This window comes from Kryptolebias marmoratus, linkage group LG10, assembly GCF_001649575.2.
Source record: "Kryptolebias marmoratus isolate JLee-2015 linkage group LG10, ASM164957v2, whole genome shotgun sequence".
Taxonomy (NCBI): domain Eukaryota; kingdom Metazoa; phylum Chordata; class Actinopteri; order Cyprinodontiformes; family Rivulidae; genus Kryptolebias; species Kryptolebias marmoratus.
The window spans coordinates 9,140,772-9,164,341 of NC_051439.1; the positions used below are offsets into that span (position 1 = coordinate 9,140,772).

At 42.6% G+C, this 23,570-nt stretch overlaps 1 protein-coding gene across 4 annotated transcripts in view; it reads left to right on the plus strand.

Annotated features, from left to right (window-relative positions):
* Positions 1-18,923, plus strand: part of fermt2 (fermitin family member 2) — a 37,033-nt gene extending 18,110 nt beyond the window's left edge. Inside the window, exons 4-17 of one of the 4 annotated variants that reach the window (XM_017416267.3) lie at positions 5,019-5,150; positions 7,209-7,241; positions 8,814-9,039; positions 9,170-9,272; positions 9,455-9,562; positions 11,685-11,819; positions 12,129-12,178; positions 12,747-12,871; positions 13,034-13,140; positions 13,243-13,461; positions 15,668-15,688; positions 16,500-16,624; positions 16,746-16,887; positions 16,976-18,923. In XM_017416267.3, the coding sequence (XP_017271756.1) occupies positions 5,019-5,150; positions 7,209-7,241; positions 8,814-9,039; positions 9,170-9,272; positions 9,455-9,562; positions 11,685-11,819; positions 12,129-12,178; positions 12,747-12,871; positions 13,034-13,140; positions 13,243-13,461; positions 15,668-15,688; positions 16,500-16,624; positions 16,746-16,887; positions 16,976-17,149 (1,700 nt within the window). In that variant the 3' untranslated portion in view covers positions 17,150-18,923. The remainder of the gene's footprint in view (positions 1-5,018; positions 5,151-7,208; positions 7,242-8,813; positions 9,040-9,169; positions 9,273-9,454; positions 9,563-11,684; positions 11,820-12,128; positions 12,179-12,746; positions 12,872-13,033; positions 13,141-13,242; positions 13,462-15,667; positions 15,689-16,499; positions 16,625-16,745; positions 16,888-16,975) is intronic. The other 3 variants (XM_017416276.3, XM_017416284.3, XM_017416292.3) reach the window with 3 other exon arrangements.
* Positions 18,924-23,570: the final 4,647 nt, after the last annotated feature.

Genomic DNA, 23,570 nt, shown 5'->3' on the forward strand with positions numbered 1-23,570 from the left:
GCACACCTGTTGTCTTTGTCACGGCAGGCCCGTCGGATATTGTAGCTTCCAGCAGCAGTTTGTTTGCCTGTTTGTTAGCTTTTACAGGTAGCATGTCGAAAGCAAAACAGTTGAAATGAAAGAGGGAAAAAAAATGTCACATTTTAACTGTGCAGTGAGGGTGTTTTGGAAAACAGAAGCTAGAAAAAAAAAAAACCAGGATGGCAGTTTTTCTGTCAGCCTCATCTACTTCTGTAATAAAACTGATTCAGCTTCACAGAAATTAAGAACAAATTGCTTTTAGCTGATTTGGCATGTGTCCGGATGTTGTCTGCTGACTGTAAAGAGTTCTTTCTTACTTTGTTTTCCTTTTATTGCTCATTAGTAAGAGACAGTTCTGCTCTGTAGCCTTATAACGTCTGACTTGGCTTCTTTAAGCAGGTCTTCTCTGGAAGCAGCCTTTTTTTGTTATCTTGGCTACTTTTAATTTGACAGTTTCCTGTGAATTAATTTTTTTTCTGGCTGCCTTTGAGCTGCAAAGTATAGAAAATCTAGGTGGACAGGAAGAGATGAGGTCTGTCCAGCTCTCCTTTGCTGCAGACAGCAGAAAGGGAGGGGCAGAAATGCTTGAAGATAGAAACAGTTGAAGCAAAGATCATGAAGATATTTTTTATGTCAAGTTGTTGTAGTTCTCGTACAGATGTCAGGGGACTTTTTTTCTATCATATCTGGCCATCTGACCACACAGAAGCTATTTCCTGCCCCTCTTGTGTAGATTTTGGCTTTTACATTTTTTTTTTTTAAAAATCGTTACGTTTCATAGTTTGAGCCTTTTTTTCCTGCTCTCAGCAGTCTCTTTATTTTGTAAATTTGAACAAATAATGCGTTATCTTGGCAACTTTCCTTGTCTTGTTTTCAGTCTTTGCTGTGTAATCCGATTACCACAGTGAACTTTACATACTGTACACATTGAAAGGTGGAAAAAAAAGAGAAAAAAATTCAAGATAACACTCCAAGTTAAAAGTTTAAAACAAATTCCTAAGTTCAGGGCAGCTGTTTTCTGATACGGACACCGTCCATCTGGTCTGACTGGGTGAGAAGGAAACTCAGCAAAAGGTTGATGTACTGTAATACATGAAAATCTCTCAGTTCCACCCCCCATTTTTGACCTCGAAATCCGTTAGTCAGCTCTCACATCCTGTACTACGTTGCTTACTTGATGAAGAATTAATATTAGGAATTTTCCACATTTAGTTTTTAGGACAACAAACTTCTATTTTTGTTGTTTATTCAGTGTTTTGTCAGGTTCAAATTCAAAAGATTTTCAGTTCACAATAAAAAGTTATTGGGTTGTTGACTCGTCTTTTTCTTTCGCACATAAAAAGCAGTCAAAGTCGGGCAGTCGCTTCAATAGGAGGCTGTTTAGTTCATTCTGTAAACCGACCCACAAACTGGTACTTTTCACTCCAGACTAACACATGACAGGACTAAAATATCAAGCCAGTTCTGTTAGCAGAGCACCTTCGGGGTAACAAATGTCAGGTTTCTCCACTTAATCAGAACTTGTAAGCAGTCCTTTATCCCGATCTGAGGGAACACTTACACAGAAGCACTTTCGAGTACATACAGTACACGGATCAAAGCTGGTACTTTCAGATTGCAGCAAATCAATTCTCGAGGAAAGCAAGAAGACGTGAGTAACGGCGTGTCCGTATCCCTCTCATGTAAAGGACGTTTGCAGCAGGATGTTGACAGTTGAGGGAACTTGTTTGATAAGGCGGCTTTTTCCTCCAAGACGGTCCATTTGTGTGAGCTGTTTGTGGTGTGTTGTTTTGGTCCAACAGACTAATGGCCCATTACCCTGTGGTCTGATTTGCTGGGCGTAAGTGTGCTTTCTAGTGCTGTCGCAACATGGAAGCTCTGTGGTTTGACCTAAACTCTAACAAACTTGAAATTTGTCTCATTTTGATGTTTTTTAGCACCTTTTTTTAATCTTTGTCTGGTTAAAACAAGCTAACTTTTGTCACCAATCCATGAACATCAGTCAGGATTTGTCCTGATTATACTCGGTTGGGGTATTTCAAATACGCATACAGCCTTCTGTTTAAGACTGAATGATGGTAATGTTTTACCATCAGTGTTATTCAGTCTACTGCAGATTAAGCACTTGAATTCTCACTTAGAGACTATAAAGGGAAATGAGTGATGTCACTTTTTTGCCCATGTAGGGTCTCCATCTGTTTGGATGGTAAATTTCAGCATTGTAAAATTAGACTCTGACGATGTTTGTGATTCTTTGTGGCTGGGATTACTCACTGCAGTGAATCATCTGTTCCAAGGAGTAGATCTTTTAAATCCAGCTGGCTCTCAGTCAGCCCCTCTCCTCTGGCTTTCAGCCTGGTTCCTGCCAGAAAGGCCTGAAGGCTGGAGGCTTCGGGGTCTTACAGTCCAGGTGTCACTTCTACTAATGGAAGGCACCCAGGCTTTAGTAGGCACTCTCACCTCCACTCTACTGTCCGTCTGACGTCATCCCATAGTATGTTGGGAGTGTTGGAGCTGATTCCTTTAAACGAAATCCTTCCCAAAGGCCGTTCTTAAATTGTTACTGTAACATGCAATTAAAGTATTGACTGAGACTGTCAGCAGAAAAGCGGCTCAAATGAAAAATATTCATGGAACATTTTTAGTGTTCTCCTTCTAAAAGCTTTATTTTTTATTTATTTTAATCTTTATTGTTTTAAAACCTGCCACCAAAGTATCTTAAATTTTTACATCAACGCACTGACGTATTTTAGCAACAACTCTGCAACACATTAAAAAAGAATATACTTGCACTAAAATTACCCCTAAATGGTCACCTGATTAGAGGCTGGAGCATCTTAATAGAATTTAATTTTAATAGAACTCATTAATGTTTAAATTAATCTAAAAAAAAGGGAAATTGCATTCTTATGGTGTGTATTGTTGAGGAAAAACTCAAATATTAGCTCAAACAAATAATGGAAATTAATAGTAATTAGGTTAGTCACATTATATAAGACTAGTGGTAGATGGGGAAATGAATGTTCTGGAAAGGTCCTTATTGCAGTTCCCAAGTTCAAACTAATAACAGATATTATGTTTTTATAAAAAAGCCTTTGCTAACTGATGATTTAATTAGCCTTTTCTCTTTGAAACAGAGTTTACACGTGACAGTACATAGAAGAAATTTTATCTGACAAAAAATGTTTTATGCTGATTTTAATATTTAGGGTTAGGCGACATTAATGTGAAAATAGTACTTTGTTTTTTTTTTTTTTTTGACAAAGATATTTCAAAGGGCATAAAGCAGTTCTTTAGGCGCCATGAAGTCTTCATCAGCACTCCTTCCAAAGAGTTTTGGAATATTATGTTTGTTTATATAAACGTCCTGTTTATTTACCCCAAAGTAAACTGCTCTTGATATTACTTTTATAGGAGCTTTTATATTTCCTGTTTTTCTTTTGGTAGATGATTCTGAATCCGTCTCTGAAATAGATTTCACACTTTTAAGTCTTTTAAGACCTGAAATTTACACAGAGCACGACATGTTTATGACAAAAGGGTTGCAGTATAATCCATGCTAGGACAGTGGAAATAACTGATACATCTGATATAAATAATATTTATTACCTCTTACCAGATGTGGCTCTATTCAATCAGTACGTGTCGCAAAAGTTTCCATGTTGAACCTATAAGAGTTAAACAGTGTTGCAGTAACATGCCACATGCTTCTGCTATGCCTCACCAGGACACGCAGTCCAAGCTGAGTACTCCCAGTCTGAAACATATTTCACCATGCGTGTCGGCCTCCTCACATAGCTCAGTGGGGCTAAAGCTCAGCAGCACGCCAGGAACTCACATGGCTGTATAAGGGCACAGGCGCTGTGCTGCGGCGCTGCAACGGAGCGAGGCTGGGGGGGAGGCTGGGAGGCTGGGAGAGGGCGATCTCCCATCTGGTAGTTCTTAAAACTCCTGGAATGCTTTTGCTTTAGTTACACAAACCAAACAAGCCTGCTCACCAAGTCGAGATGTCCTCTCGACCCTCCCATTTGGGCTCTCCTCAACACCTTCGGCAATCGCGACACTCGGCCATCTTTCATCCGTAGCAAGCTCAGACTGATTTAAGTCTACGAAATGAGATTCGCAGCTGTGTGTAGGGGAAAAAATAAAATTCTTGCTGATATCGGCATGCTCCTTTTGATTTATACTGAAACCGTGACAAGCCCAAATCCAGCTAAGTGTCCAGATGTGCGCGCGTCTGCGTTCAGTACATCTATTCTAATCTTGACACTTTCTGGCTGTTCTAACCCCTCCATCAGAGCAATCCCATCATAGTTGCTGCTGAGTGATGGCTCCCCAGCCCTTCAGTCCAAGGGATGGGGGGATAGATGAGAGGCTGGGGAATACGCTGCTGTCTTACTGTCTGTTGTTTGGCATTCAACCGCTTCGTGTATAGATTTTCAAAATGGCTGCTCTTTTAATTTCGAACTGCTGCTTTTTTGGTTAAAGATGGGCTGCTCATCAATTCACCAACAGCAGCTGAGTTGTCATGCTGTGTAAGGGGGGATAGTTAGAGGAGGAAGGTTCGAGGGGGATGAGGTTGTGTCTGGCTTGCCATCGCTGGAGATTACAGTTAAAAAAAAATTTTGGGGGTGGCCCTTATAAAAGAGATTTTCAATTTTCCACCCCTTATGTACACAGCTGTCTACAGTTCCTATCCTATCTACTCTACTCTTGTCTCCTCTTCTTCCTCTATTTCTGTCTCTAGCTGCAAACTGTTGACTTTGCATCTCTATTTGCCTGTCCTATATATTTTCTACTCATTGTTTGTGTGCACTGCAAGAGGTCAGGCGGTTTATTTAAAGCCTGTAGTCAAAAAAGTGCTAATTACTGTTTTTTTGTGACTTGTGACAAAAAAAAAACCTGCCTTGCTTTATGTTCAGAATGGTTTGGTTGCTTCTAATGGTTAGGTTTACAGTATGTGGCTTCAAATGAACTTTCTTGCCATTTCCCCACAGATATCCGCCACCCAGAGGAGCTGTCTCTACTGCGCAAACCTCGGGATCCTAAGAAGAAAAAGAAAAAGTTGGACGAGGCAGACCAGGATGATGACCGGGAGCTGGAGGGTCCACTGTTGACCCCTGGATCAGGTGAGTTGCATTTGCACCTTGTTATTGTATTTATTGCAACTTTCTGGGCTCTGATGGTTTTAGGAATTACCAAGTAAAACAATTTTTGTGTGTATTTTGCTGTGAATAGTTGATACTCAAGCAGCAGGTTGATCAGCAGGTTCTGCCGGCTCCCGTGGAGCAGCCTCCGTCCCTTTTTTGTGTTTGTCTGCAATTGTGGTTGAGAAACCGCTAAGATGACTCCAAACTGCTTCACCCAACTGCTGCTGACCAAATGTGAATGTGTGAGTTTGAGGCCTGCATGGGAACAACAACCATAGCTCCCAGTCCTTCAGGCAGGGAGGACTAAGAATGGTTGAGATTCCACACATAGCTGGTCACACTGCCATTTTAAGCTCAAACCAGGCAAGTGCAGTTATTGTGACCCTGCTTTCCTGCAGCGAGTGGAGGAGTGTTACAACCATATGAGCAGGGAGGAGCAGAACAAAACGGACCGGGCCGCTGTCACAGAGTTAGCATCCAGCAACAAACGCTAACGCTATGGGACAGGATGAATGGGACTCTTTGTGTGAGGAGTCTCCTTTTGCTTTGCAGTCTGTTCCTGCTCCATTTGCACCATTTGGCTCACAAGTTAATGGAAAAAAAAGCCTCAATATTTTTGTGAACTTCTGCTAGAATTGTTCTCTGATTCAAAGAAAATTTTATATATTACTTGCAAAGTCATCAGTTCTTTGTCTATTTGCTTATATATTGAAATGAAATGAGTATTAAACATGTAAAACTGAGCTTGACATCAACAACAAACACTGATCACGCCCAGAGTCGTATCATTACGTAACATGGGTGTGCTACAGCAGAGATGCTTTCTGTTCCCAGAGAATAAATCTGGTCACACTGTTTGGTGGTGCAGACAAACAGAGTTTCAACAGGATCGTGCAAATCTGTACACTATTACCAGATTCCCTGTGGGTGTGTGTGGGTGTGTGGGTGTGTGGGTGTGTGTGTGTGTGTGTGTGTGTGTGTGTGTGTGTGTTTCCTGATGTCACATGCTGCAGTCAGAAAGTGCATGTCATGGTCAAGTTATAGAGTGCAGTTGTGTCCCCTGTGGGGAAGAGCCAGCCTCTTAGTGCGAGCCTTCTGATCAAAATCACAAGACAAGGATGCAATCGGAAGCTTTTTCTTTTTTTCTTTCACCATCCCCCACCTTCAGTATGATTTGAATTTCATGTAATGGTGCAAAGATTTAGTGAAGAAATCAAATTATTTCTGCAGCATATTGATAATTAATTGTTCTTAGCAAAAATGTAGTAGTTATTTGAGGTTCCTCAAATTTATACAGTATAGATAATGAACATTGTACAGAGAAGTCTATTCTTGCCTTCATAATAAATGAAATGGGTAGATGGTAAAAATAAGATCTTTTTTTTTTAAATGATCAGTTATTTCCAGTTAAATGTTTATGATCTTTTTTCCAATACATCAATCTATTTCCAAACATTTTAGGAAACTATATCCTCTCAGTCTGCACCTTCCCATGAAGTCCTCACAGAGCTGTCCATTTCTGTGGAGAAATTATGCTATTAATGTTCAACTGTTATGATTCAGACCAAGAGCCATGATATTACCCATAGTGCCACTCCCTCTCGCCCCAGTGGACTTACCATTTTGTGTCGTGTCCTCAGAGAGCCAGAACTTTATATTTGTGCTGCAGTTTATATTTGAAGAGCTGGGTTATGTTGACCAAGACTTTCCCTGCATTTGCAATTCCTCACGTTGCGTTGGCCGGTTCTGTGAAACCCCACTAATCAATCCGGGGTGATCCCTCTCTGTAAAGAGGGCTAAACTGAGTCATCCGCTCTGGGGCTGTGAGCTGGCAGTGTCTGTGGAAATGCCACAGAGCTCTACGGTTCTATTTTATTTATTTTTTTGGTCTTCCTCAGCTTTGTGTCTTTTCTCGTGTTTTCTTCTGTCCTTGAGTTTTTCAGCGTCTTATATCTGACGTACTGATTTTGTTTCCATTTCACTCCTTCCCTCCGATTGTTTTGTCTTTCTCCTTCGTCCTCCTTCTTTTCATCCTAGCCTCTGAAATAATTTACATCGGACCCGTCAAAGGTAAGCTTTTCTCTTCCTCTGTCCTTTTTCTTTGGCAACGCTTCTTCACCTTTGCCTTCTTACCCCCCTCCCCCCTTCCCACCACCGCTGGAGTGTTACGGTCACATGACATCTATAAGCTTTGGGACTAGCAGCAGAGTCACCTGACTGCTCTTCTAGTGGAAGTCACCTGATGTTGGTAGTCTCATGATAAATGCTTATGCATCCTATTAGAAAATAGTTAAAAAACTCACTTTTCTCCAAGCTAATCAAAGCCTGCTAACTGTGCCTGCTAAGTGATGTGCAGGATAGCAAATCCCTTTTTTAGCGATGGAAAGTTTTGCTTGGAGTGGAAGGTGTGTGTATTTGTATAGATGAGTGACAAATTGTGTTGTTGCTTTTCTTGTGTGTGCAGAATCCTAACCACATTCATACACTTCATTTCAGTCTACATCATAATTCAACTAACAGCCCACACAGAAGCTTTGTGTAGAGACCAAATCCACAAGAGACACTTTAATTTATCGACAGCTTCATCATTATTTACTTAAATCTTAACAGTTGATGGTGGTCCAGTTTTATCGAAGCCTTTTATTTGGGAGTCGAGCTAACTATCATAATACGTTTAACAAGTGTTGACCAGTGAGTCAACAGGATGTTTATTTTAAGTTTTGTATTTTTAATCAATTAATGGACTGCTAGCCTTCGCCTTTTACACGGTTGCTCTGAATGGTTGACATTCTTTCAAAGACCCTATGGGAGTTGGGAATACTCTCCCTGACCCGACGAACTCGGCATTAGAAGGAAGACCTTGAAGGAACCACTGGATAACATCCTCCCCCAGATGGAATGAATGGGTGGTCATAGCCTGTACCCCTTTCTCATGACCTCAGCACGCAAACAGACACAGACACACACACAAACACAAACCAAGCCCACTTCCTTTTTTTCTTTTTTTTTCAGAAGGGATTCAGTGATTTAGTCAGTGTTGCTTCTTGACCCTGGCCCTACACAGGGAGAGAGGGAACGAAGGGGAGGATGTGACCAAAAATACTCCACAAGGCCAGTCAACAGGAAATGTAAACACCTTCAGTTCAGTGGTTTAGAATTGTAGTGAAAGGTCAAGATTCAAATCCTAAAAAAACCCATAAATATTACCATTATATGGACATGTTAGACTTGTAGTTTTTTTTACTTGCTTGTTAATGAAATAATGGAGGTATAATTAATGATTTTGCCTCATATCTCCCCCTCTCCTGTGGGCAAATTGTATTGTGGTTTTGCTGTGTGGAGTGTTTTTTCCAGATTTCTGGTGATCCTGCTTTTATTGTGCATTATTTGCATGCTGATCCACATCAGTCTCAGCATCAACAAGAGGACATTGTTGAAGTCACTCATTTGCAGAAACGTTGACTGGTAGTCACATGAAGTTGTTGACTGCTAGCTGGTCTTGTTGGGCTTCAATTTCTGCAGACGTGTTTACGCCCTTTTTTGACATTGTAGACATATATTTGTACACGTGCATTTGAAATGTGAGCAACAACAAAGCAAAACAAGCTCATTTGTCTGGGTTTTTTTCTTTTCTTTTTTTAGGGAGCATCTACTCCAGTCCAGGCTTGTACAGTAAGACAATGACCCCCACCTATGACTCCAGGGATGGCAGTCCTTTGTCTCCCACCTCGGCTTGGTTCGGAGACAGCCCCCTGTCCGAGGGCAATCCCGGCATCCTCGCTGTCAGCCAGCCAATTTCCTCCCCAGACATCCTGGTCAAACTCTACAAGCCCCAGTCCCTGCTGGACAAAGCCAAAATCAATCAGGGGTGAGATGACATTCACTCAGTGGTTCGGCCAAACTGTAATAAATAATGTAGCTTTGTGCAGATTATTAAAACGGTTGCATGAGACTACATCTTCTCTTCATCTCATTAACCGTATGTACTGTCTGAACAGGTGGTTGGACTCATCCAGGTCTCTCATGGAGCAAGACGTGAAGGAGAATGAAGTGCTCTTGTTGAAGTTTAAATACCACAGTTTCTTTGACCTCAACCCTAAGGTACATCACAGACAAAACATCGCAACTTCATCCTAGAGGCAGTCAGTAGAGTGTGGAGCTATTTTTTTACTCTATTCCGTACAACTTATGATGTCGACCATTAGTTTTCTTGAAAAGGTAGAACCTTTAACAACACATGTAGTATTGTTTTCCCGAGTCAGTATGTGGGTGTTTGTCCGCAGTATGATGCCATCCGAGTCAACCAGCTGTATGAGCAGGCCAAGTGGGCCATCCTGCTGGAGGAAATTGAGTGCACAGAGGAGGAAATGATGATGTTTGCAGCCCTGCAGGTAAAAAAAGTACTATGTATACTTTGTGTTTGTGAGTTCTTTGCTGTCCTGTCTCAGCAATGTGAGGTGAAAGCCTGCAATTTGAAGCCCTTCAGCAGTCCGTTCAATTGGCAGTGGGCTTCTTAAATGCAGATGGATTAACTGGATTGGATTAGAGTCCCAAACTGAGTCATGTTGTTGCAGAATGAGTTCATGTGGGCAAACACTTCCTCTGGGCATCTTGGTACACTTTATAAATCAGTTATATTTATTTTTAAAATAAAATAGTTCCTAGAAATAATCGAGACATTACAAGCTTTTGAACTAAAACATTTAGAAAATAGTTTATTAGTTGACAACAGTGTAATAGTTGTGTTAGCCTTTATAACAAAAAGAGAAATAGATGAAAACTGTAATTTTCTCATGGTTGTTGTCACTATATGGACATTTATAAGACTGTGAAACATTGTCCTGAATTGATATTGCTGCAACTCTGAGGCCCCTTGATGCTGCCTTTTAAAGACACTAAAAATAACCACATTTTAAACAGGTTCAAATGGCAAGAGTGGATAAAAAGAGTGGATTCTCCTTTACTGCTCCATCTGGAACCTACCCCAGGTAGCACTGAGCGATCGGGTCACCAGTGAAAGGGGAACAGTGGAAGTGATTTACAGATGTGAACCCCTTTTGCTTCCTCAAGTTGCTCGGTGTGCAGTTGGGGTGGTGTCCCTGCTATTTCTGACCATCATAAACGGTGGGCGCCAAGACCCGAGGACGCCACCCTGTCCTCACCCCATGGGTAATTATAGTGCATCTTGGGCCACCGGACTCCATGCCTCCAGCAAGACCACCCAACCCAACAAGAGACCGTCTTACAGACCTTCTCACATTCTTTTAAATCTCACTTGCGCTCTTCCTCAGTTCTTGTTTCTTTCCTTACAGAGAGATGCAGATCTATGCTTGATGTTTAGACTGGAGGTAGCTCCGTCTGTTAGCAGTTTACGAGGCAATTCTACGTTTCACTCACCTAGTATGAGCTCAGGGATTTTGCCTGAGATTTCCCAGCTGAGGGATGCAACAGTCTAAATAAAGAGCAGCGATCATCTAAATCCAGTATGCTGCTGTTGGGTGTTGGCTCGCCCCCACCTGGATGTTTCACTTGGACAGTTCACAGAAATCTGCTAACCAAGAGTCAAGAACAGCATCTGACCTCAGAGTCTCGCATAGAAACAGGAAACGCGCCTCCCCGGGCTGGCAGTTTTTAGAAAAGAATGCCAACGTGAAGAAGCGGCGAGCTTCGGTGTCACGTCGAGCCCTTTGTCCCACATCTTCTGGCCAATGCCTGACATATTTCTCTCGAACAGTGCGCCGTAGCTCTCACTCTTTGGGCAGCTGTTGGTTACGGGGTGTCGGTGATGACTTGACATGATAAACGCCATTTGTCAACAAGCTGTATTTAGTTTCTGTGACTCACTGTGGGGCTTTCTGTAATGAGCCTGTCCCGGTGAATTGACATTTCCATTGTTATAAGAACATGTTTTCAATGCCACAGTCTTGCACATATGTACCCACCGAGAATGATTTTATAGCATGCTGCTCTTCAAAGGCACGCTATAAAAGCATTTCCCTGACCGCAGCGCTCATTACAGTGTCTTAGCATCACCAGTCGTGATGTTCCAACGAGTCATCTTTTTCTTTTTGTTGCACTAATCATCTCTTCTTCGTCCACTTCTAAAATAATTTCATAGTTCACATTAATTGGCAACACACGTTAGCACAAATACCAACACATCTTAAAGTGTTTTTATGAGAATAATTATAAACAAGCTTCCTTTTTATAAGAGGAAGTCGGGGCGTTTTTGCATCAGGGGCGCGCACAGCAGCAAGCTTTCCAGAAATCGGCAGAAGTGTTAACTACGCTGTTGGTGCGGATAATGGTTTCCAGCAACGCTTCTCGCCATCTGGCGCTCTCTTTATGCCCTCAAGTCCCGAGTGTTTGCATGTCACCTTTTTAGTGGTAGATTTTAGGCTTCAGTGGCGATAATTTAATTTGCAGGGCCTGGTTTCATACTCGACAAAGACGCGTCGTTTGAAAAATCGTCAGAGTGGGCCTAACCTGGCGTCTTCTCATTTTCCTTCCCAGTACCACATCAACAAGCTCTCGGTCATGTCTTCTGACAACCACATGAATAACAGCGAGAAGGAGGTAGATGAGGTGGACGCAGCCTTGTCTGACCTGGAGATTACTTTGGAAGGAGGGAAAACATCCAACACACTGGTATGAAAATACTGGCACCGTCACAATCACACTATTTTATTTTTCATGCTGTTTGCGAAATTGTGCAACAGCCCAACGGTGAAAGTATGCTCCTGTTTTACTGCAGTTATGGCCTTATTTTCGAGCTGCTAAGTTAATAAAGTTAACCAAATAGAACAGAGTTGGGCAATACTTCTTTACAAAAAAATGTTGTCTTTAGCCTTTTGTTCTCCACAGCAACATAGGAAGCTTAAAAAGTCGACTATGAGCTCATTATTTAGATTCTCTTTCAGTCTTAAACTAACAGTAGTTTTTCTCCTTTCCTCACAGGGTGACATCACATCTATTCCTGAGCTAGCAGACTATGTTAAAGTCTTCAAGTAAGTCTGCTTTCAGAACTACCTAATCCCACAAGGCTATGTGCGCTTCGAATGTTTACCAAAGAGCCAGAAACTCTTTATGCGACCACGTAAAGCCCTCGTGCTTATCGAGAAAGATTGTGAGTCGAACAAAGAGCCGTAAAGCAGCAATCCTTTCTGGCCCAGGCAGATGATTCTTACCTGCTTTGCGTCAGTGTAAGAAGTTGAACTGTTTGCCGGGCTTCAGCTTTTAGTTTCTGCAACACGTATTTTGAATCCTGTCCATATTTGGCTCGAAGACTTTGCTGACAGGCTGCTGGCCTCAGGGGTGGTTGTCTCATAAAAAATACAGTAGAAAGTTGCGGGGGGGGGTCTTTTTAATGGTTTCCCACAATGCTGGCCTCTTTCCAATTAACCTAGCTGACTTTGCACTTTAGAAACTCTCTCATTTCTTTTTTTTTTTTTGCAGTCTCTTATGATCCCCCTTCCCTCCTCTCTTTCCCACCCCAATCCCTGCCATTAAAGACAATGATGAGTGTGTTTGTTTTGTTTTGTTTTTTTTCTCCATCTGCCTGCTTTGTATTCCCAGACCCAAGAAGCTGACGCTGAAGGGCTACAAGCAGTACTGGTGCACGTTCAAAGACATCACAATTTCCTGTTACAAGAGTAAAGAGGAGGCACACGGGACACCTGCTCACCAAATGAACCTGAGAGGTGCTGATCCACAGTTGCACTGAATATGTTACGTCATGCCCGTCCTGGAATGTGACGCTTTATTTATCTGCTGCAAGAATGTTGTCTTAGCTGGTGCTTCTAAAGAATGGTCGTGACCTTTGACTCCTTCTTCCTGTCTGCGCGCTGCCCGTTTCTGCGCAGGTTGTGAGGTAACGCCAGATGTTAACATCTCTGGTCAGAAATTCAACATCAAATTGCTAATTCCTGTGGCCGATGGCATGAATGAGATCTGGCTTCGGTGTGACACGGTAAGGCTGAACATGGCGCACCCTTTCCTTCTCACATTGTTTTTTTTTTTGTTTGTTCTGTCTTTTAACGTCCTTTATTGCGTATGACTTTCCCCTCTCAAGGAGAAACAGTACGCTCACTGGATGGCCGCGTGCCGCTTGGCCTCCAAAGGGAAGACCATGGCCGACAGCTCGTACAACCTGGAGGTCCAGAACATCCTGTCCTTCCTGAAGATGCAGCACCTGAACCACGACCCGCAGTTCATTGAGCCGGTCACCACTGATATCAACTCGGAGTGTTTGGTGTCCCCGCGTTACCTCAAGAAGTACAAAAACAAGCAGGCAAGTCACCTATTGGGCCTGTCGCGCATTTTATGGGTTGTTTATTTCTGTAGTGTGTGGCTGGATGGAGAAGAATGTGATGCTTCCCAGACGAGCGCCTCCTGGCATCAGCTGTCTTCCACTGGAATGTAGCTTCGACTCCCCCTTTCCTTTCCTCATCCTCCCCTAAGTTTCCTCCGCGCTCCCAGAGCTTATGAATGCACACAGAGTTTTGTAGAGCAAACACTTTGGAGCAAGAGCAGTGAGTTAAAGGCAAAGCTCGCAACCAGTTGTAATATTTAATCACTCCTAATGTGCTAATTCTTTTTTTAAATAGTCGGACGGTTCCTCGCCATGCCCGGCACATTTACATGCAAACAAATAGGCTGCCATGTGTACACAGGAACAGCTGAGTACACGGCCGGCTTTTACCTTCCTGCCCTGTAGCTTCCTTTTTAATCTGCTTTTGTTTAAATTCCCATAGAAATGTAGAATGCTGGTCTGGAATGACGTCAGGAGGCGACTGCTACAGTAAGGGATGACTCAGGAATAGTCTGGACCACAACCTGAAGAGTCATGCGTTTTCTAAAGAGAGATGTACGCAGAAAGGACAGATTAGAGGAGTAAAGGAAGGGTTTAAAACAGGAAATGTTGGAGACAAACAACCAAGAGTGTGTTGTTAATAGTGGTGTGTGATAACGTCAGCTTGGAGATAAAGGTTAGAAGTTAGTGTACACTATTTCAGCACGTCTTTGACCCAGTTTGAAGCGCCGAACGCTCCACAGGTATCAAACACTGAAAATAGGATCAGATATTTTTGATTTTATGTAGCATAAATGCATATTTACAGGGCGACAAAATGATTGATTGAATAATGACATTTGTTTACAACGGAAGTCTGAAATGCAGAAAACTAAACTGTTTCTTCCTCAAATCTTTACTGGCAGACAAAGTGTTTGACTTGTGTTTACCCAATTAATATGATTTATTGTGCGGATATAAGACATTGTGCTAGAAATGGAGAGATAAAGAGACTAAATTTTGATAAATTATTTGTATTTTATGCTTGTTTTGCGATGCAGGTCATTCGATTTTGAAGTTCTTTCTGTCACATTCTGAAACACTGCAGAGCTTTTCTGGAGATATTCTGCACTGAAACATGCAGATGAGTTTATAAGAACTCCAGCTCCCATAAGCCACTAGGAGCTCAGGCTTCATGGGAGTTGTAGTGACTAAAAAAACAATGTTTTCTTTTTAGTTTCGGACACTGAAACGAAGATGAGAAAATACTTGATTTAGTCCAGTTGCTAACTGAGACAGCAAGAAAATGTGATTTATTTCTTTGCAGTACGTTTAGTAGTATCAGTCCAGCAGCATGTGTGTGACTCAGATCCGTCTGACAGATGATTTACGAATGCATGACATAAATGGTGTACAGTATGTACAGTCTGTGTCTGTTCCCTTGTACTCACACACACACACACACACACACACACACACCCTCACAGTTGTGTAGTGGGCGTGGGGCAATCAGGAAATTAGCCTTTCTTGGGAATGCTGCGCGGGAAAACTATCTGGGAAAAGCCCGTTAGTTCTGTAGTCGGCTGCAGCCCCTCCCCACCCGCCCTGTCTTAAACTGGGGCTTCCTGTCGCAGGATTTATCCGAGCAGACTTCCGGGCTGCAGCTTCAAGCGGATGCGAGCGCGAACTGGTTTTGGATTACTCGGACCAAAGTCGGTTCTGGTTTGATTCATCCGTTTACACAGAAGACAAACATGTGAACAGCAAAATGAAACCATTTCTGAAGCTTTCTGAACCACTCCTCTGGGTAGATATCGCCATCTTGTGGTTAAACGGGATAATTGAAATTTCTGTTTTATTTGTGGAACTTGTCAGAATAAACAGATGCCTAAAGTTCCCTTTTTGACTAATGTTTTACCGTCCATCAGCTGTATGCTCCTTCCTCTGTTTTGTGAAAAGCTATTTATTATCTTTTCTACTTTTTGTAGCTAAATGCATGACAGCTCCTTCCACAAGTCCTTTCCAACTGTGCTTTTTTATTACAGTTATGGCTTCCTGCATTGTTTTATGACCTTTCCTCCCTCAGCAGTGATCTTACGTGCCTGTTCTTTGTCCAAACTTTTTTTTTTTCTCTCTCTCTCTCTTTCTCTTTGTATGCATCTTTGTCATACCCCTGTATCTTCCAATACCCACCTCCCCTCTTCAGCCAGGCTATGTCAGGGACTTGGTAAGTCACGTGTTCACTGGGGTGCCTTAAAGCCTTAGTGCATGTTTGTGTGAAGTTTTTTTTTTTTGTGTCTGGGTGGTCTCACCTAACGTTTTAACAGCAGCTGTCACAGTAGAGTAGATGGCATCGTTTATGGAGCTTTCTGTTCATTGTTTGTCTTCAGCTGGAATGAGTTTCCAGGGAGTATTAGAGGAGGAAGTCACACCTAAAAGGACTGAGCTCCACATTATGTGGAAGCGGCGGTGATATTTAGGAAGATAAATGGACCGTGCGAGTCTGCTGCATGCTTTAGGCCATTTAACACACATTAGTCCATCAGTTTGTAGATCTGTGCTTTATTCTGTTGGAAATATTCTCACTGTCATGTTTCTGTAAAACATCTCTGTGTGCAGGTAAGTGACCCAGCAGAGTAAATGTAAATAACTTTATTTAACATGGCGTTAACGGTGTATTGTATTGGCAACAAAAAGGGCAAAATGTTTATTCTAGATACTCTGTTTAATACAAGAAACTAAACATGCATGCAGAGCTTTTCTTCCCTCATTAACCTTATCTGGCTTCTCAAGGGTTTAAATTGATATTTGTTGTGTGTAGCTTTGTAATTTGACATTGACTTGAAAGATTCTCTGGTTGTGTGTGTTCTAGTTGCAGTTTGTTTACACATTTGGTGTGTGTGGGGAAGTTTGGGTGTGGTGGTTGGTTAAATAGCAGGTGATGGCGTACATTTGTTTACACGGAGAGAGTTTGTAATGACTTGAATTGTTGAACCGTTTTCTGAAACGTGTGTGTGTGTGATTTGTGTAATTGCCAGATTTCAGCCCGGATCCTTGAAGCCCACCAGAACGTGGCCCAGATGAGTCTTATCGAGGCCAAGATGCGCTTCATCCAGGCGTGGCAGTCCCTGCCCGAGTTCGGAATCACTCACTTCCTTGCAAAGTAGGATTTTTGCTGCAGCTGACAAAGTCTCAGTCAGTTCCTGATGCTGCTTTTTATCTGTGTGTGTGTGTGTAGCTGTACGGTCAGTTGAGCCGCAGTAAACCGATTTTCTGTTGTGTAGATTTCAGGGTGGAAAGAAAGAAGAGCTGATCGGAATCACCTACAATCGTTTGATCCGGATGGACGCCCACACTGGAGATGCCATCAAGACCTGGCGCTTCAGTAACATGAAGCAGTGGAACGTCAACTGGGAGATCAAGATGGTGAGGGAGCCCAAGGAGAACCAGTGAATTCGTGTCGCTTTTAGACCCGAGCCGTTCGGCTAATGGCACCGATGTCCTGTGCCCTCAGGTGACCGTGGAGTTTGCAGACGAGCCCAGTCTGTCCTTCATCTGCGCCGAAGTGGACTGCAAAGTGGTCCACGAGTTCATCGGCGGCTACATCTTCCTGTCGACACGTGCCAAGGACCAGAACGAGTCGCTAGACGAGGAAATGTTCTATAAGCTGACCAGCGGCTGGGTCTGAGCAGTCCTGGACCTTGGGGCGGGTGAAACAGAATTGTATGGGTTTATTTTATTGTATTCTGTTGTCTGTTAAAGTGTTTAAACATGTGCTGACGAATCCAAAGCAGCACGGTTATTGACATAGCTGACACATTATTGGTATAGTTCCTTTTTTCTTTAAATACTTGCCTTAATGCTTACGAGATCATTTGTTACTCCCCTAATGTTCTGATTGGTACAGTGTAGATGAAACCCTAGAACACCTTCAGCCTCCCCTCCTCTCTTCTCAAACATCCTTGCGTCCATGACAACCTTTACCCCAAAGATCTTTTTTTTTTGTGTCCCCCTCCATCTCTGTTACAGCTGGACTAAAAGAGCTGCCATCACACTGTCAGGAAGACATATTGAGATAATTGTGCCATGCAAACCTGCTTTTATAGCTAATTATTTATCCTACAAGAACAATTTTATCCACAAGCCTAATCAAGAGCACCTGTAATAGTCTGATCATCGCAGCTCTGTCTCCCGGTGATGGTTTTAAACTCTCATGTTAGCACTTCTGCGTTTATAGAATCCTGTTTATTAATAAGCTGTTAAATTTTCTTTTACTTCGTCTCAAGCTTGTTCTCTTCGTGGAGTTACTCTGTTGAATACATATCAGCTGACACAGAAGAGTTTGTTTTATTTTTGCATGTCTGAAAACACTACAACTCCTTGCACTAAGATGACAGCCCGTACAAAATGAGATCCTTTGTTTGTTTTTTTTTGGTGAAGTCAATTAGGCGCACGAACTGCGCCAGCAACGCAGAAAAGACCGGCCAGATGTGGCTCCTCCCAGCTGTTCTTACCTCAGTTTAAAGCAGCCAGACTTGAATCCGTGAAGTACACTACATCCCAGAAGGAAACGCTGTCCCACCCCACCCGAAGCACGTCCCACACGAATGCAATCCCGTTTCTTACACCATATAGTATTATATCTGTATCAGTACACACCAGCAAAAGGTCACAGATTTTAAAGAATGAATATGCAAACAATTTTCTTTTTTTTTTGTTTTGTTCTTAGTATGAAGGATTGATAAATGAAGTATTATTTTTTTGTAACTAATGTAAAAACACAAACGTTTTATAGAATTGTACAGTTTTGTTTTCTGCGTTTGGGGATATGGAGGAATTTTGTTTTTTGTTGTTTTTTTCAGAAGAAAGGTGTAAGCCATCTGTCAACGTGTGTAGTATTCAGAACTGTGCCTGCGGATGCCGCGGTCTTACTACGTTCTCAAATGAAGATATATATGAATATATGTGAAGATAACACTAGTCTCAAACTCCAGCTGGATAAGATGTTACGTTTTTCTCCTGAAGTCCAAATTTAAATTCACCTAACCCTCATATTCAGCATTATCCGTTCTTGAATTTCCCTTATTTGTTGTTCTAATAATGTTCATGACTAAAGCAACCCTTTTAAAGCAGAATTAGTTAACTAGTACTTCAGTTGATTGCCTTTTTTTTTAATAACACCGCTGAAGTTTTTGCCATTTCATAATTTTAGCATAAAGAAGACCCTGGAGTTTGAGACAAATCAGCAAAAACAGTAGTAATAATAGTTATAAGATTAAAAAAAGAAGAAAAACAAGCAATTTTCTTTTTATTTTATTGTTTTATTTTTTTTCTCCTGGCTTTGTTTTTTGTTTGCCTCCAGCGTCCGGAGCGGCTGTGCATGTCCTGCTGTTCTGGTGTCTGACTGTAAAAAAATGCATTTATTTTAAAAAAAATAATAAAGTAATTTTTATTTAAATTGGCTGTTTGCTACTCTGATGCACTCATTGTTGCGCAAGAGTAAATCTGAAATGCTTCAGCTGTTCAGCTGCATTTGTTCTTGCTCAGAAATATATTAATTTATACTTTTTGGATGAAAAGCCTGAAACTGATGGTTGACTTGGATCACTTGTGTTGTCTTTAAGCTTCTGCCAGGATCTGCATGGATTCAGTTGTGTAAAAAAATGGCTGCCGAACACTGGGTGCCCGCTCACTTGGGCGTGTGAGTTAGTCACCAGCGTGATGGATGAAACTGTCAAACAGCAGAGCGCTGCTGTTTGCGGCGAAGGCGAATGAGCACCAGATGTAAGGAGGAATATTCTCATAGCTGCAAAACATTACAACCTTAAAGTTTTATAGTTAAACTTATGTTCTTTATAGAAAATAACCAAGAAGATGGATTGGTGTAAAAAAAGAAAAGGTCAAATGTATAATTTCACTGTATACAGCTGCAAAATCAGATTTAACTCCCTGCATCCATTATCCACATGCACCAACCGCGCCTTACCACTAGATGGCAGTGTGCAGCCATCTCTACCATCCCCACGCATCAGGAGTCACGCTCTGCTTGATCAAAGCTGCCAGAACCAGGCGTGTTTGTCCCGGTGTTACACCTATATGGGAGTGTGTCTGCTTCCCCAACAGAGGACCCGACTTCCGCCCGTCTATCACCTGCTGAGCAGCTGGGACGTGAAGGTGTTGGAGGAAAAAACGAGCGGCGGCCTCCTAAAACCACCTGATGTCTGCAAGATTACTGTGAGGGAATGCCAGAACTGGCAGCTTAAAGAGTCTTGGAAAGAGGAATGACATTATTCAAACATACTTTTTCCTATTTAACGTTTGGTCCTTTTGTTTTTGGAGGGGAGGGTCTGTTACTACATTTCTTGAAGACAAATGTGAGATGTGATCAGGATGAAGCCACTCCTGCAGGAACATCCTGTCTCTGTTGGAAACAGGTGTCAGCGTGTCAAGCGAAACGTCAGCTTTTAAAACCATTTGAGCCCCATCTGCAAAGGAACTCCGGATGAAATAGATTTTTTTTGGATGCCTTAATGGAACTGCAACGCCATCTCTGTCTCTGATGTTCCCTATAGATAAACCCAGACTCCAGAGGGGGTCTGCTCCATTGTCCTCACGGTTTGGATGGAGAGCAAAGACGTCTCGGCGATGTCACCCCCACCCCCGGCTGACGTGAAATTCCCAAGGAACCCCCTCGGGAGGATGCCGGGTGGAAGGCGGCCTTGATGTGTGAGAGGAGGGGACGTGGGAAGATCCAGGCTTCGATGGTGACGTTTACGAATTGTGCGCCGTCCGTGCGCCGTATTCAGGAAGCAAAGACATGAAGGGGCAAACAGATGCTTCCTGACTTGTCAGTCTGTCCGTCTGGGAGAGGCCTCTCTGACATCTCATCCACTTCACCTGCAGTGAACAGAGTGCAGCGGATGATGTCAGGATGCGAGGATGAGCTGGTTTCCAAGGAACCTTAATGTCCCCAAAGAAAATCTAAATTTTCAAATTTTCACTTCAGACAAGCACGTTGGCTCCTCTCAGAGCACCAGTGTGGTCGGATTCTCTTCGATTACAAACTCTCTCAGATGGCACTGGACATGGGGAGACATGACCCCCCCCCATATTTATGGTGACTCTGATCCATACCCACCCTCCATCCCTCCCATCAAGTACAGAATTAACATCGCCGGTAAAACCGATGATTAATGTTCCTTTAATTGGACTAATTTACATTTAAGTGTGCACAGAGAGTCCAGTGTTTGTGTGAGGACTAATGTTGTGTTTCAAAGGTACACAAAAGTAACGATCCCAAATAAAACACATATTCTGTTGAAATAATTTGCTGACAGATTGGTTCCCCCCTCTGCCCCCAGTTCAAAAATCCTATCTGCGCCCCTGGAACAGGGTGTGTGTGTGTGTGTGTGTGTGTGTGTGTGTGTGTGTGTGTGTGTGTGTGCGCATTTCCTCGTTGTTGCAAATTATGATTCCCCGAAATTATTCCTCAGGCAGGCAGGCCTTTTCCTGGTGCTTAACCAGAGCACGGTGTCAGGGAGCGCACGTTAAGGAGGACAAAAAAAAAAAGCGTCCTGGATTCCAAAACTGAACGTTGCAAAAGAATAATCAACAGCAGTTGGGCTTTTTGGGGTGAGGGGGCTGGTAGGGTGTAAAAAAAAAAAAAAGCGAACTGGAACAGCTTTTTGTCCTTTTATCATATATTAACTGTCTTGGTCGTGGATTTTGACACAACTGATGAGTTAAACTAGTCCCCTTTGCGAGGAAAAGGTAATTAACATAAAAATAATTACTTTTCTTGTTCATTTTCTGCTTTGTTTCATATGTATCCAAATGTAAAATCGTAAAAAGTACATTTTCTAGGTTCTACTGATCACTACAGGCTACAAACAGTGCCTTTATTACACCTTTGAACTCCATATATAGATTGATATTTTCTATCTCCTGATTAAGAGAAAGGAGGAGTTAAAAAAATGTCTGAATGTGCAGAAAATGCAGGTAGCAGTGTCAAAATGTAAACAGGAAGATCCAAGTGAGCTGTTTGTTAAATTCAGTCCAATCTCAACACAACGCAGTCACATTCAGCACATTACCAAATGTCTAATAGTGGGGGAAAAAAAGGTCTGTGAGGTATGTAAATATGAAACACACAGTTTCACAGCTGCGCATGTTTTTCCTGTTGTGTTGCGCTCAGATCAGCTCAGATCCATGCGTGGAAAAGGCCCGGCGTGAGCTCAACAAGAGCCAAGACTCTTCTCTTCATGTCGTCAGTGACTCTCTGGAGCCGAGCTGAGTTTACAGCCTCCGTCTGATCGGTGAGCCCGTGAAAGCTCTTTTGTTGCCCGAAAAGCAGGCAGCGCAGTCTGAACTGATCCATCTGGACACTACCCGAGTGTCCCAGCAGATATAACCTTTAAGAATCCATTGATTCACCCCCCCCCCTTCACACACACACACACATGTGGACACGTACAGTCGAAGTCGTCCTATTCATATCCACAACAGGCCGCTCTCGTCGTCACGCGAGAGCTCCGCGCAACATCTGGCGCAGCTGCATCCCATCCCCGGCGCTTGCGAGCCAAGGGTTCGCCACCTTGTCAGTCAGATTCCGCAGAATTACGAGCATGTCATTAGCCGTCTCGGAGCAGGTCTGGAGGCCGATGAGGTCATGTCACGTGGCGTTTATTGGGATGAGATAGAGCTTGTTGGGAGCCAGTTTACGTGCTCCCCGTCCCGAATCTGCTCAGCAGAAAGAGGTTTCTGTGCCAGAGCTATATAATGTGGATTCCAGCCCGTTTAAACAGTTCGAGCTGAATCTGATCCCAGGCTGTTTTGCTGTGGGAGCCTCTTCAAGAGTAATTCATTTATCCCCCCCGGGGACCTTTTGGCTTTAAGCACTGTAGCACAAAATTGGGTAATTTGCATCGCCCTCCCCATGCCCTAAAACCTGTTTGGTTTGGCTAAATCTTGTTTTGTAGCAGAGTTAACGCAATTTAAAAAGGGTGTTTTTGTCTGGGGTAGGATTCTAAATAAATCTCCAGTTGCTTTTGTTTTTGTTTTTGTTCTTTCCACAATGATGCAAGGAGGTGTTTTCGCCATAACAGGAGCGTTTTGGCCACTTCCTCATCTGACAGGAAGAAGGCCGACCTAGCCTTTACAGTTTCATGTTGAAAAGCTAAACTTGAAGGAATCCATCCTAAGTGGTGTTTGTGTGTGTGTGTGTGTGTGTGTGTGTGTGTGTGTGTGTGTGTGTGTGTGTGTGTGGTGGGGGGTTACAGGCTGAATCTTTTAGGAAAATAAAGTGAATTGAAAAGATCAATTGGCAGCCTTTTTCCCCCAATTTGCTCTTATATGATGCCTTTTGTTTTATTGGTTCTGGATATGGAGAAAATGAAATTGTGAAGAAACCAGTCCCCTTGGATTGAAGCTATTCAACAAAGGCTCCCAGTCATCTCGTTTTAGTAGCTCCCTTGTGCCTCCTTCAGTATCTATTTCTGTATCCTCACCTCATCTCTCTTTGTGATGGAGATTTCAGAGTTGCCGAATGACGCTTCCTGTCCTGCGAACAATCCCGTCCAAACGAAACCAGAACAATCAACCTGGAAGCTTTGTTGCTCGGGGGGCTCGGCTCATCAGTTGCTTAAATTATCTGCTTTTGATTGTTAGCCTTCAATAAAACTAAAAAGGATGAGGGTGGGCTGAGTTATCGCCAAACATGGACAGAGGGAACAGGAAATGCAAGATGAAGGGAGAAAACTACAATCTAAGGCTGCGCCATTCAAGAAAATATCTCAGCTTATTGTGACCGTCCTAAAGTATTCTCCATTGATCAGTGGAACCATTTTCACAAAATTCAATTATTTGTAAAAATCGTAAAAACTGCATTTTCTGTGAATATGCAGCGAGCGCTGAAGGACTGCTGAAAGTGACTGAAAAAGCCTTGATGTTAAAGCTAAAGGAGGCAGAACACTAGACGAAAGTTCAAATGGGGAAAACACTGGCTAAAAGACAAAATTGGGAAAGTGCTAGCTAAAAGCTAAAAGTAGCAATATGCTAACTAAAAGCAGCAGAAGTTTCGCTAAAAGCTAAAAGTAGCGAAAGGCTTGCTA